The 15,179-nt window shown below is 37.1% G+C and overlaps 2 protein-coding genes across 3 annotated transcripts in view; both read left to right on the top strand.

Moving 5' to 3' along the window:
• The first annotated feature begins 325 nt into the window (after positions 1–325).
• LOC143373182 (tectonic-3) lies at positions 326–3,970 on the top strand. Its single transcript, XM_076820170.1, has 8 exons — positions 326–759; positions 842–1,102; positions 1,181–1,355; positions 1,441–1,801; positions 1,878–2,111; positions 2,199–2,358; positions 2,443–2,639; positions 2,710–3,970. Exons 1-8 carry the CDS (start codon positions 672–674, stop codon positions 3,796–3,798), a joined length of 2,565 nt encoding a protein of 854 aa, XP_076676285.1. The 5' UTR covers positions 326–671; the 3' UTR covers positions 3,799–3,970.
• Positions 3,971–4,425: 455 nt separating this feature from the next.
• The window catches only part of Rhogef2 (Rho guanine nucleotide exchange factor 2), an 86,165-nt gene continuing 75,411 nt past the window's right edge, over positions 4,426–15,179 (top strand). The window contains exon 1 of one of the 2 annotated variants that reach the window (XM_076819335.1): positions 4,426–4,866. The gene's annotated coding sequence lies outside the window, so the exon portion shown is untranslated. The remainder of the gene's footprint in view (positions 4,867–15,179) is intronic. The other variant, XM_076819338.1, reaches the window with a different exon arrangement.

The following is a 15,179-nucleotide window of genomic DNA, read 5'->3' on the forward strand; positions in this document are numbered from 1 at the left end:
TTTCGGGGTCTATTAATTGGTGTCCTCTTCCCGTTTTCGAACTCTGCCCAAGATCTTTCCCACGTATGCCACCCGCATCGCGCATCCTTAATATTACGTTCTCAATCATACGCAAACATCGGCTTTCAAATTTCGCTCCTGATTTACCTATCGATTATATACATTTCTGTGACTACGTTCGCGTGGTCACGCAACACAGCCACGAAATCTGCCGGCCGCCAGAAGAACTAGGACGAAAAAGTCACACATTCTGGACAGTAGTCGGAACACCTGTCTATTACACCGTGGCCTGGACCCACTGTAAACGCATCTAATGCACTTGTGTGCACTTGTGTATCCGAGACTGTAACATTTGTTTGTATCCGTCCTTTTTAGAACTGCAACTGTAACTGCAACTGAAATTTACGGTCATACTTAACGAACCCTTTGGACTATGTTTATACCGGCTAATGTTTAATTCAGTAAGAATAATTCATAATTCGCAGCGATCGCATTGCAACAGTTAGAAAATGATAAATAAATCTGTGTGTTTTGTGGTACAATAACAGCAGCTTCGTGATCAGTGTCATAAGTTGATCCTCTGACACATCAAAGAGATCTGTGTAAATGTGTTAGGTTCCGCACTTCGTGTACGACTTCGATAAAAGAATAAGACAATATGATTTTATGGAATGGCTGAATTGCATATAATCGGTCAGATTTCATCTGCAAAAGACTTTAAAGAGTCACGGCTTTTATGCAAGTGGAGCTTTCATGCTGGTAACGTAATTGTTTATTATTATTATGCAAACGGTACATCGCTCTTTTATTATCGGACCAATGAGTTTTGTGTCTGGTATAGGCAATGGATGGAATGTTTTAAATGGTTACGAGGAAGGACAAACACAAGAAAGCTGTGATTTATACACTAACGAACCAATCTGGGACCATCCCATAGATTTGCATTATACGACACAGAGTCTCCAAAATTCGCCAAAGCTTTTACTGCAGATCTTCTACAGGGACACGCACGAAAGAATATTATTTAAGTCCTACGGTGTTTGTAATATTCCTCTATCTCCTGGGTTGCATTCAATAAAATGCCACACGTGGAAACCAATTGGTATGCTAATTATTTTGCAAGAAGATGTTACAATATTCTCTTATTTTCTGTACATTTTTAACATGCCTATGTGTATAGGTAATTGGAAAGATAGACTCAGAGATCAATTCTTGGGAATAACTTTACAACTGAAGTCACCAAGCGTTTTAGTTAACTCTTTGGACAGATTCGAGTTACTTACGGAGAGTATGGGTACCGTTAAAATTCAATTGCACATACTCGCACGAAATTTTGAAAAGTATGGATGTTATTTGTAAATAAGTATGATGATAATGTATTTTGTTACTAAACAGTACCAAACAAGAGATACTTGCCAGCTAAATGTACTTAGAAGAATGAGATCTGTATAGAATTGTCAAAATGATCGCAAATAAATTTCTAGCGATGTTATTTTATTTTATGTGCAACAATTTCATATGTGCAAAGAAAATTGAGGAGATATTTACGTGTACAAACGAAACGGATTGCGACGAAGTCATGGAAAGAGATGACAAATTGGACAAATCGCCTAGTACCACAGTTGAGAGTGTCTATAATTCAACCAGCATTGGCACTAGTAGTACTGCGTATTCCACGCAAACTACGAAGCTCGAAGCAGTACCAACTATGCAGACATCACAGAAAATTAAGTACAGTAATGAAGAAAGAAATCGTATCGTGTATAAAATAGAATCCGATGTATGCGAATGTGATTTAACAGTGAGTATTTTTAATAGAAAGTGTTTCATATAATAACTGTTATAAATAAATTTTGCATTTTTTATTCACACAACAGACATCGTCTTGTAACATCAATTGCTGTTGTGATAAAGACTGCAATGACTTCCATTTAACAGCTTTCTCGCATTGCGAAAACCGTCAGGCAGAACTATTTGATAAGCGTTATTGTTATAATAGAAATTTTATACAACGGAATAATACACCATTTGTACTTGAGAAACTGGCGAACAACCTTTTCTGCATCCTGTATGACAACCTTCCGCCTACGTACAGCGTTAACAATGATTTGGTAAGGCGTTAATAGGATAGGAAGTAAACCATACGCGCTGGAAAATCTTCGTAATGTACGTTTTACTGAATCTTTCGTTTTATGAAGGATATAAAAACGGAAAGAGATATAAGGGAAACGATGAACCCAAATAGACTGACATGGCAATGGATTGACCAAATACGTGTACCTGAATATAATACTTCTAGTTCATATCAAGATGGTGACGTCATATGGAAATTACATAATAATTATATTAAACCTTTCGGTATATTTATATCATTACGCGTATGACAAGATTAATATCGATATCAACTTTCTTTTTAAACAAATATTTATTACGACAATGTAGAAGTGCTACAATCTGGATTTACTGATTTGTGTACATTCAAGAAAATCTTGGAATATCTTCGCGAATGGAAAGGCCAGTGCTTGCAAACTGAATTAAATAATACAAACGAGTTCCTTTTCCCGGCGAAGTTCAATAATTTTACTATTATTACTTCCCCTCGTGTATTTAACGAAACCTACGTTACAACATCGGATCAGGTACCCGCAGAATATTTTTCAAAAGCTCCTCCGTTTCGAACAAAATAACAATTCAATTTCCCACTTATAGGTTTGTCCCAGGAACGTATGCCTCCCACTGACCAATTATTATTGTAAAGACCGTTGGAGATCGTGCAGCAATACCACGATATCAGGATCCTGTCGCAATGGAACTTGTGAAAATATTGTAACGGGTGTAAGATATTCGATTGTTCACAATGGTTCTATGGGAATTGACAGCATTGGCGTATATTTTAATATAGGCAACGTTTCTCGGCGATTTTATCAACAATTCGAAATAGTTTACGAATGGGCCGGACTGGATAAGGAAAGAAGTTTCCCTCTCAGCGGTAATCCTGGCTATATTTTTGGAAAGCCACTAGTCATTGGTACTTTAAAAGCAAATAAGACTAACAACGTGATTACTAGGCACATCAGCTTTAATAAAACTGATAGGTATTTAACATTGCCTGTAGCTACAGAAACCGGCGAATGTAATCGAATGGATAGGTATACTGTTGCCTTTGGAGAAGATGTTAAATTAAGATGCTCCGTATCGTTACATTTAAGCGACTTTAAAGCATCGTCTTGCGCAGAGTTACAGAATCGCACTATGCGTTTTCTGATGATGGATTCTTTACGCAACGTTACTGAAACTGATCAATATAGTACGTATGTTTCAAAGTCAGGCAATTTTACCAGCACCGATACTGCTGACTGGGCACAAATCTTACTTGACAGGGTTCCTCGGGATAGTGTAACAGGGCAGGTAGTCGATGATCGTATACAGTGCTCGGGATTAATAACTTCTGTACATTTAAATATTTTGTATTCCACCTTAGCAAAGCCCGAGACTTTGACTAATTATAATATTCAAGGAATAGGTATTAACTTTTCTAACGAGTCTGATGTGTCGTGGTTAATGTGTTCGACTGAAAACTGTACAAACCTACTCAAAGTAGATATTGTTAGTTATGTTACGTTCCACGATATATCTAGACCGTCCAGATATTATTTTGTAGGAGGTCCTAATTTGGACCTCACCTTGCCGTACGATTTCTTTTACCCTTTCCTGAGCAGCTCAAAATGCATTCAGTCCAGTATATTTTTAATATGTAGTGTAGTAATCGCTGTAATTTTGCACAGTTCCTATTATTGATCTCACGTGCTCTTATACCAGCACAAAGCAAGTGTTCAGAAATGTGTACTAATATACCAGCAACACAAAGACAAGGATCTTATGTTTCTACATAGCAATAGAAGTTTGATAATGTTTTATACTAATATTTCAGTAATACAGTGTGTGCTTAAAATAAATATGTTCAAACAAAGCTAGCATGACATTTTATATCCCACTCTACATTGCTCGTAAAAATTCCGATGTTATGTTTAGTCTAGCATTTTCAACTTTGTATATTTTTTTCATTTTAATTAATTAAAAAAGTATCTAATGTACGCGTCCCACATTATTATACCATAATAAATGAAGGTGATATTAATTTTAAATTGCAGAAAGGCATTAAGTAGTTCGCCTAATACTCGAAAAATACTATTTCATTTTCCATGTTATGTTCGAAATACTATTTCCCTTGCATTTACATTAATACTATATTCGAAAATACGGTAGGTATTTCAAATCTTAGCCAGGTTTGCATCGAATCTATTTGAAAAGAATCACCGTGACATGATGGAAAATCACCAGCAGGGTCTGAGCCAATGGGAAGCAGCCGTTCGAACCGTTCCGCCAATGGCGTGGCTCACGTCTCTCCTCTAAAGTTCTGCCAGCATAAACTCTTGCAACGGGTCGTGATGCACTATGGGACATTGGGTTGTGCTTGGCTCCAATACAAGATGGCTGACACTTGTTAGTGGTGTATTTTCGTTCGATCGAATGTGCATTTTTCTAAAAAAAATTAGTGCCTTCGTATCCGCGTACGGTGCACGCACGTTTCCCTAAGTACAGAAGGGGTCTCCCATTTTTACAAAATAGGCCCCCCCTTATCATGTATCATCAGGGGACAGCAAAATGTGCCGTGAAAGTGCTATAGGCAGAATAATTACCCGTCACCAGCCATATTCATATGTGTTCTTTTGTTATGACAATCGTGATATAATTCTTGTGGAATATAGTGCCAAGGTGAAGTGATATCTCGCTTTGTTGCGCCCGTACCCCGTCGTTGGTGTTCCACGGAAGATTCGTTTCACTACGAAATAAATTAAATGAAAGGTGCGTATTTATTCTGTGTTCCTCTTCGGTACGCCTATCCGCGAAGTCATTCCCGAAACTCTCTGAGTTACTGGTGCCCGTGCAATTTCGTTCCCTTTGATCGCTTATTCTTCCTCGTTTGCCTACCTTCTTACCAATGAATTCGAATACGCGAGAACCGACTGACCTATTAACCTGTTATATCGATTAACGTGATGTCACGCACGGTTTCGTAGTTTCACTTTGACATATTCCTCGGTTATTCGCCGCTGTCACATACTGCTTTGCATTTCCTTCGGGTAATTTCTAATCGCACACCGTTGCACCGCGCGTTAGCCGTCGATGGGACACGGCCAGCAATCCGAAGGATTTCCGCGAACGTCGTCTTAAAAGCTGCTCTCCCTCGAACGACAACTCGGTTGTTTACAATATTTCACGCATGAGAAAAGAGTTGCTTGATTCAGAAACGAGAGCCAGCATACTCCAAAACATGGCGGTAACATTGGTAATGAATTTTCAATCGTAATTCGCTATTAGACGAAACACGTTCCATCTTATATCTGGCTTGTCCTGGGAACAGTACTCGCTTGCAAAGGTATTTCTCGGAACGAATCAACGCGAGAGCAAGTTATGGTAGTATTGATTCGGAAGAAGCTGGTACGTTCAATATTCAAGCAATACTCAACTCAGATTTAATTCTGCAACCCCCAGTGGCGGATTTAAGAAAAAAGGCCCAGGTGGCAAACATTCTGAGGGGCCCATTTTTCCGCGAAAATAAAGAGGGAGTCTACTAAAAACGGGCCAAGTATAGTAGTTTGAAAAAAAATGAAGTGTTTGGCTACCTATATCTAATCATAATTTTTTTTGGAGATTGGCCCTGGAGGGACTTTTGGGCAGGGGCCCAGGTGGCAACTGCTTATCCGCCACTGGCAGCCTCGAATTTGACTTTCCACATGTTTGGAGGTAACTTATGATTTCTGGAGGGGTAGAGTTGTTGATATTAGTGTCCAGAAGTGTATAGATCAATAAAGTTATTACTATGAGCGCAATAAGCGGATACACGAATATATATATATAAAGAACTGATTTAGGCACGCGACAGCAACATTCCTGTTGCGTATATATCAACACAAAGACTAAGACTAACTGTTATAATGAAAAGGAACGCCGAAAGTTCTGGGCGCTCTACACACACACACACATACATATAGAGATTGGGGAATCTCTTCCGTAAGCCTACGTCGATCACACATTCTAACAGTTGTTAACGATATGCTTTGTGTTGCATCAAGGATGGTCTTAACATAAATATGGAGATGCTGTATTATGTTGTATTTATCGGTACCTAGTTATTTATTTGCGTGGCTTCGCTCTTTTGTAATTTAAGAGGTAAAAATTTATTGTCCACGGTTCCTGTTTGTTAATCACCACTAGGCTCGTTGCAAAGGAGTAGCGCGATAAATCAATAATTCCCATATCATTTTTACTGCAATAACAAGCAAGGGAATTGATCTGGGCCTTGTTAGTGCCCGGAATTCGTTCAAAATTCCCCGTGAGAAGCATGTAAATCACCAGTGTGATATTCAAGCTACAATCGAAACATTAAGCTGGGCTTACATCAAACTGCCAATGGGCTAGGTAAGTACTGTGGAGGGCGCCACCTTGCGGTCACTTTTTTGAAAAGTGGGACGATTAATCGAATGTATGACATGGTTGAATATTAGGGCGGAGCGATACTATATAGGCGAAAATTTAAATTTGAATTTTCAGTTGACCCGAGTGCGGGATAGTTGTCTTTTGATTAACCAAACACAACTGTAAAAAAAAATTTGAAAAATATTCGTGTCTGCAAGTTCCTTTTTCTCCAAAAAATGATTATATACTAGCTGATTATATAATCACTTTTAGGGGAAAAAGAAACCTGCAGACATGAATATTTTCCAAAAATTTTTTACAGTTGTGTTCGGTTTCAAATTTAAATTTTCCGCTCCGCCCTATTGAATATAGTAGGGAGAGGAATGAGGGTGAAATTAGCGGAAGTTTTAAATGTTTGAATTTAGTTAAGGGGTCTTTCCACTGTGACGCCTTGATAAAGTACCGCTGTTTGGAACTTTATTTGTCACAAAAAGAATGTGTTTACTGAATTGAAGTTTTTTCTAATCATTAATATGTGTTGTTGAGAATACAACAATTTTTTTTTTTCATAATTTTTTAATGCATACTTGCCTCAAAATAGGAGGGTGTAATATCCGCGGTGAAAAAAATGACGCCTCGACTGCGTGGTCAATTTTGAAGGAACTATGTATCTGGAGCGGTGGTACCAGGGAGGTTTGTAATCAGTATAACTGTTGCTATGGCCCGAACTAGAGTCACACATTTTCGTTGCTTTTTTGTCATCTTTTGTGTCGCAGAATGATTAAAAAATTTAGCTAATTTCGATAGTTCAACTTTGAGGTCCCCCATTTTGTTAATTTCTCATCATTGTAATTAATCTTAGTCCCTGCCATAGCGACGGCTATGCTGATTACAAATTTTTTTGGTTTCTTGGTTTCCGACACACGGTTCCTCCAAAATCGACCGTGCAGTCGAGGCGTCTTTTATTTTACAGCGCATATTACACCCACTTATTTCGACGCAAGCAAGCATTAAAATAATATGAAAAAAATAATTTTGTATTCTCAAAGCGCGTATTAATATGTAGAAAAAACTTCAATTTAGTAAACACATTCTTTTTGTGACAAAAAAAGTTCCAAACAGCGGTACTTTATCAGGGCGTCATAGTGGAAAGACCCCTTAAAGGGTAAACTCCGTACAAAATTCACTGGACGGCCACGCAACAAGGCGATGGCAATAATTTTATAAAATATTCGTAATAAAGTCTTTCAATTTTAGGTATAACGTCCACTAAGAACTCTTCATTTCTATGTATCAGTATGTGCACATAGTCCTGACTGAAATAATAGGGTTTATTATAGCTAGTACATAATAAAACAATTGTACAGAAATTGGAAAACCCTATGTAATGTTTACAGTGTACTTACTTATAATAGTTTTGAGTTTTAAACAATGCGTAGGGCGAATTCCACTTACGCCCAAATCGCCCGTGAATTTCATTAGAGTAGGTTTCCTTATACACGACTTATTCCTTAGACGCATCGTCAAGAATTTCAAAGTCGATTTTCTCGAAGATGACTCGAGCGCAGTATCAAAAAATTGTATTCCTTTTTCTCGACTTATTTACTTGTTTTAAGTAAAAAGAAAGAGCAACTTCTTTTCATATCGCGCTTCATTTTCGAGAAAATCGACTTCGAAATTCTCGACGTTGGGTCTAGTCGCGTACAGGAGAACCTAGCTTAACGAAAGTTACGGGCGATTTGGGCGTAAGTGGAATTTGCCCCTAATTACCTCAACTTTCACTTTATATGTATTTACATTATACCCGTAACCACGTACAACCCGTTAAACAAGAAATTACAAAACGCATATATCACGTTTGAATCTTAAACAGTTGCCGCCCGCATACTCCCAATATTTAAAAAAAAATCCGCGATACGGCGCGAGCACTCCGCGGCGAATAGTGATCCTCTAGGGAGTGATCGGTATAACCGCAGCCATCTTGGAGCAAAACCGGAAATAAACACATCTATCTCATTCTATCAGAATTTCTCTATCTCCATCTCTCCCTCCCTCCCCCTCCCTCTCTCTCTCCCTCCCTCCCTTTCTCTCCCTCCCCCCTCTCTGTCTCCCCCTCTCTCTTTTTTAACAGTTTCTTTCTCTGTCTACTTCCGTTTTTGCTCCAAAATCGCGGCAACCAATCAGCGACGATACACGTTGTTCCGATCACTCCCTAGAGGATCACTAGCGCCGAAGATATTTACCTAGCCCATATCTCTTAGCTTTGCTTCAAACGACACAGACATTTTTTCATTTACATTATTCTTATTCAATGCAATTCTACTGATATAATAAATGCGAAACTGTTCGGACGTTCGTATGCTTGTTACTCACAAGGGAAGATCCCGAAGCCGAAAATTAAAAAAATTCTGAAAGTTCGTGAATATGTAGGGGATTTCCTCCTGATTACAACGCAATTTTTCTTTGCTGCCCAAATTCACTCGAAGGGGGTGAAATTAATCCTTGAAAATTCGGCTATTTATTCCGATTTTGCGTTACAACTCGCGAACTGTAAGAGATAGAAAAAAAAGTTTAAAGACAAAAGTTACTTCTTTTAATTAGATCTACCATTTGGTGAAAAAAATATTTTACAGTCCACGAGTTATAACAGAAAATCGCTAAATAACCGGATTTTCAGCGGTCAATTACACCCCCTTAGAGTGAATTTGGGCAGCAAACAAAAATTGCGTTGTAATCAGGAGGAAATTCTCTACATATTCACAAAGTTTCAGATCTTTTTCGAATTTCCGGGTTCGGGATGTTCCCTTGTCAATCACGCCAAAACTACGCAACGGATCTTTCTGAAATTTTGTATACACGTGGAATAACATATAGGATACTTTTTATCCAGATTTTTTAAACCGATCTGGGCCAAATCTTGCGTAATTACTCTCTAAACCCTGTGGAATATATAGGCTATCATGAAATGTGGAGATCCATCCCCTTCCCCCTTATTTCGCCCCCTTGGCACTCTGGGGCAATCAAAGTTTTACCCGGGCAACGCCGGGTACTTTGAGCTAGTTAATTATAATTAATTATATCGCGCATTGATTCCTTTGCACTGTTTTAAAATAAGTAAGCTTCCCACGTTTCACGTATATTGCACCCCCCTCATGAAACCTGAAAACTCTTTTTGACGCATTGCGGAAGGTAAACGCGCTGTAGGGAGTTTCATTCCTAGTTCCGCTTTTTCGTCGACGTTGATCATTCGAAATCCTTCATTGTGGCTTGATGTTCAATTTTCTGACAATTTACTCGTTACCCTTCAATCTTTCCATAATAATTGCATGCGTATGGAGTAGGCTTGGCAAACATGACATAATCTCTCTCTACAAATACGTAAATAATTCACAATTAATAGTTATGATAACATAGAAAACACTTTTCTTCGAGTCGAGATTAAAATATGTAATTACTGTGACTTTTAATTTTTTTTGTTAAATTGAATTAGTAAGTCGGGGTTTAACACTATTCCTACCACGACCGGTGAAACGATCGTTTTTAAAATTTCGATTAGAATTTCCTATATACAACGTAATTGAATCGCTTTTAAACTTCACGACTTTTCCTCAAATATACGTATGTACATGATATACTTCTGAATAAAAGAAACTATATTTTTATACTGTCAAATTGACTATTATCTTCATTCTATATTAAAAAATATATGTTGTGCTAGAGACCGGTCATTTGACAGAGCACGGTAGGAATAGGTATACGTGAAGTGTCGGTAGGAATAGTGTTAAGTTATATTTTATTTTAAATGTAAAACCAATGATTTATCTTGTACTTTGTCGATACAGTGTAAAATCACGAAGGACGTTTAAAATATTGCCCGGGTAAAAAGGATTTAATTGTATCTGGTATTGCTAGTCTGATGAAAATTGGGCGACAGAGTGAATTTTATATCGAGTGCATTAACTCATCTCGAGCGCGCCGCGATATTACGGTGTACCATTTACACGGAATTACTTATCATTTAATTTTAAATAACGTTCCACCGTTCTCAGGCTGAGCGTAAAGAAATTTTCGCGCCGTGTAGGTATCCTTTAACCCACCCAACATGAACGGTCGTATGAAAAGTGACCAGCGTGAATTTCAGAGGTTGAAAATCATGCCGTCGAATACACGGATATAATAAGCTTTACCAATCTATAAACGATACTTCGTATTGAAATAAAAGCATACTTCTGAATCGCAAGCAAGAAAAATTGAAAATACCAAATATTGAAAGACATAATTTACTCCGATACGATAACAGTATCAGTTAACGCGATTTATATAAATGTTATGCCACTGAAACCAGAATAATCGATTATTGCGGCCCATTAAAACGATAACCAAATATATAAATAGTTATCTACATTGCCATTGGAATTGTATTTGGACTTTCGGTTTATTTATGATTAAAAACAATCCTTAAACAAATATCGTTGAAATCCATTTTTATGTATTTGAAATAATCGTAGCATTTCAGGCGATACCATTAAACAATATAATAGTGGCAAGGATTCATTTTGAGCATCAGTTACTTAATTACAATTAGCAATCAGTGGTCTATAAAATGCTAGTTGTATTTATCCTATTAACTGAAACAATTAAAAGTTAGTTTCGTGTTGCTCTTATAATAGTTTCATTTTAGAATCATTTTATTAATTAACATCTCGAGGACCACAACCATTTAGGTCTCTTTCATTTTCTTTTAAAGGCAATGCTGCAATTCCTACGAATAATCTTTATACAAAAGGGGCAAAAACTGCTTTAGCTTTGAGATAACGGATGAATTCCGTGACGCTATGTCAGAACACTAATTTATATCCCCGTTCGTCAAACTGTTAATCGTGCAGGTTTCTTGTCAGGGAAACGAAACGTTTTCTATATATATATTTTTCTTAAAATATAATCCTCCTTTATTTGCTATCTGTTACAATTAACCATAAATATTTGAACTTTAATTTTATCGTATATAGTAGTAAATTCTGTATTTAATCATTTTCTATATCGAATGCGGTTACATTTTGCTCGCAGTCGGTGGACAGATTTCAGCCGGATGTGTTCTTAAAACAATTCAGCCGGTTAAGGGTTACATTTGCATCGAGTAGCCCGGTCTTGCGCTATTCCTAGAATAACTAAGTAGTACATTGTTCGATATGTCCTGATACGATCAGCCATTTTTCACACAGAAACCAGATGTCTTCAATCCATAAAAAAACAATCATATTTTAACCTTCCGTTTTTTAATAATTCGAGATAATTGCCTCGATACATGCAAACGATTATGCCCGAAGAATTATGGCGTGCAGAGTGCGAACTGTTAACTCCTCCTAATCACATCTCGCTTGCGTTCCAATCAGCTTTTAGTTAACGAGATCTAACTTCTTGGAACGTTTTAACTATTTACTCCAACTAGTTAGAATGCACCGGGTGTATTGAATATTGGACACTGGTATTGTTACTTGGAATGGTCCACCGCAAGCAAAGTACTTTATCATCTTTTCCGTGAAAAGTACGAGAAGGTGTCCGAAGTAATGGCGAACATTTTCGTAGAATTATGGAGGCACGATAATAATTTCATATAAAATCCTAGTTAATGACTTTTGGAAAAGATTTCTATCATAACATGTTCAGCGTACAAAATCCTTCGACTTTTGTTTATAATTTTTAATTATATCTTTCACTGCAAACAAAACAAAGCTTTTGCTATTTCTGGTGAACCGTCTTACGTAAAATCAATATTCGATAGCCAGTTTGGTGCATTATGCTAAAAGATTGCATACTTTTAAAGAAACGTTCGCCACGTTCAAGTTGTGGCATTCAGAGTTCAGATAGAAAACATGGACGATGAGGAATGGGAAAGAAGAAAGAATGATTTTTTGCAAAGATCTATGAATTGTACCCATCGCTGTTGTAAGAAGCTAATGTTGGCATTTAAGTACACTGTCCAACACGATTTTTGTTCCGCAATATTCACTGGGTGATTCTCGTAGAGTTTTTCACCCTGAACACGAATCCGCAAACCGTTTTTCGCCACCAGCCTCAGTTTTTGAGAAATTCGATTTTGAAAAAAAACTGCAAATTTTCAACTTTGAACATCTTTTGTGTCGAAACGGTAATAGTTATTCGGTTGCTCGTTGCGTCAATTTATTCTATGAACCCTCTCCAATACAACTATATAAGTTATTGGATTATGAACATTTAAATATGTTTAAACAACGATCAAAAGGAAAAGTACACCCGAAATGCACTCATTCTTGAAGATATCTTTCAATTTATTTCCAAAACTAAGGGTCTAGGAGAAAATCTGACCATTCCACGCGATGCAGCGGGCATTTTTCCTTCGGAAAGCATCAACAGAAGTGGTAAGACTCATTTTGTTTTCGATACAGAAGCGAAATAGTTTGGCAAAACGTGCGGCGCCCGACAGTGGTAGTCACGCGCGTTAAGCGATTGTGCGACGCTGAGAGGCAGTGTATCGCGCGCCGCCGTTGACTACCGCTGTCAACGCTACACGTTTTGCCAAACTATTTCGCTTCTGTATCGAAAACAAAATATGTCTTACCACTTTTGTTGAGGCTTTCCGAAGGAAAAATGTCCGCTGCATCGCGTGGAGTAGCCAAATTTTCTCCTAGACCCTTAGTTTTTAAAATATATAGCAAGATATCCGCAAAAATTGGTGCATTTCGGGTGTCCTGTTCCCTTTGATCGTTTAAACTTATTTTTAAATGCTTATAATTCAATAATAACTTATATCGTTGTATTCGGGAGGGTTCATAGAATAATTTGACGGAACAACCGACCGAGTAAACTATTACCGTGTCGACAGAAAAGATGTTCAATGTTGAAAATTTGCAGTTTTTTTTTTAATATCGAATTTCTTAAAAACTGAGGGTGATGGTGACAAACGGTTTGTGAATTCGTTTTCAGCGCACGAAAACCTATGAGAGACGGCTATTGAATGTTACAGAACAGAAAAAAGGTTCAATTTTGTTGGACAGTGGTATTAATGTGAATGTTTCTTTTCTCTGAAAAAAATTTCTTTGCACCTATAAGAAGAGAAATACTGTTTCGTTCACTGAGAATCTCAAAGATGCTTTTCGTTTTCGTGGCTAGGCGCTCGGAAATCAAACGACATACAGCTCTCTATGGTAAATAATAATTAAGCATGAATGAGAATTACACGCGATTAAGAGCTTATGAAAGTAAACAGCGGCGACAGACAAGAGGACATCATTATTTATTAATTTCGTGCGCGGTGAATGGACAAACATCCTGTGTTCATCAAGATTATTCTTGAAAGCATAACAATGATTCTAATTGAAGTAAACCTTTCAATTGTAACTCGGAAGCTGAGCTAGTATTTTTGCTATCTCTCAGAATTGCATCAGAAATCCAGGCAATTTTTCTTCCATTTTATTTGTTACCTGTACTACCACTTTTCTTATTATTTTACGCCTCTCAGTCAAATTTAGGGCCGGATTAAGACCTCTAAAGGTCCTAAGCACTTAAAAGATTTTGAGGCCTCCTGATATAGGATGATCACTTCAACGCAATGTAGGATTCGACTAAAAATTTGACTAAAAAGTCTTTCTAACAAAAGATTTTAAAATTCAGAAAATTTCTATGGAGCCTGCTCTCCTTTCTCTCGATGCCCTAAGCATGTGCTTATTTTGCTTATTGGTTAATTCAGCACTGATCAAGTTAAATATAAATCGACGTGTAAATATAATATTAAATTACATGGTATATTTCACGTGCAAGTTAATTTGTGGCGAAACAGCCTTAATTTTTTTAGAGCAACAATCGATTATACATTAGATATAAGAATCGATTGAACAGCTGTTTGAATGCACGATTCTTTAATCAAATTATCTGGGACTGTGTATTCGCCACTAATGTTTCCAACTTTCTGTACTTAATTTCAATAGTCGGTCATAAACTTCCTTCCCAATTTTCATAGTTAGCTGAAACTTTCTTCGATTTCCACTAAACTCTAGTTCAATAAGTATCTCGAAGATCGCAGTCGTGTTGTATATTGGAAAGCTGCTTTCGCCTCTTCCCATCACACGCAAACTTAATATCGCGCGAGTTACTAGTTTGGGGTGACTATCAATAAACTCACGTTATAAGATTTATTTTAGAGCAAGTGGTCCAAATATGGGCTACCACTTTTATTTCAAGATTTTTGCCACACCTGTTGAAGAGTTTTATAATCCGACACTTGAATCTGTATGTTCAATATATTCAGTTTTTTATGCGGAAGTGAAATAAGGTGAAAAAAGTAACAATTGTTTCAAATTCTATATTTAAAATAACAGTACGAATCTTCGGTTTTGAAAATGAGGTCTAAATATGGGCTACTGTTAAAATAATCTAAAAGAACAGTGAAAACTGCATATTATCAGTTTTCATTTTATTAAAACATGTCCAAAATGCTAATTAAAATAAATTTAAGGCGTTACATACCCTTTACAGGCCGGAAAGTAGGTTTATATTTATGATTTTTTTCATAAAACAGACCGTTATATTTAAAAATCAAGATATACACCTTTTTCAAAAAGAAATTTGATATCTTAAGAAATGGTGAAATAGCAGCCCCTTCTCCCAAGGCCTCCTCACAGTTAAGGTGACCGTACCTAATATCGCCAATCACTATATCTCGC

This window comes from Andrena cerasifolii, chromosome 9 (genome assembly GCF_050908995.1).
Source record: "Andrena cerasifolii isolate SP2316 chromosome 9, iyAndCera1_principal, whole genome shotgun sequence".
Lineage (NCBI taxonomy): Eukaryota > Metazoa > Arthropoda > Insecta > Hymenoptera > Andrenidae > Andrena > Andrena cerasifolii.

Bases quoted from the DNA above. Each gene is read 5' to 3' on its own strand.
- LOC143373182 (XM_076820170.1), top strand. From the start codon at position 672: ATGGCTGAATTGCATATAATCGGTCAGATTTCATCTGCAAAAGACTTT. The intron at 1,103-1,180 runs GTATGCTAATTA...CTATGTGTATAG, and splicing joins CCACACGTGGAAACCAATTG to GTAATTGGAAAGATAGACTC. The intron at 2,112-2,198 runs GTAAGGCGTTAA...CGTTTTATGAAG, and splicing joins ACAGCGTTAACAATGATTTG to GATATAAAAACGGAAAGAGA.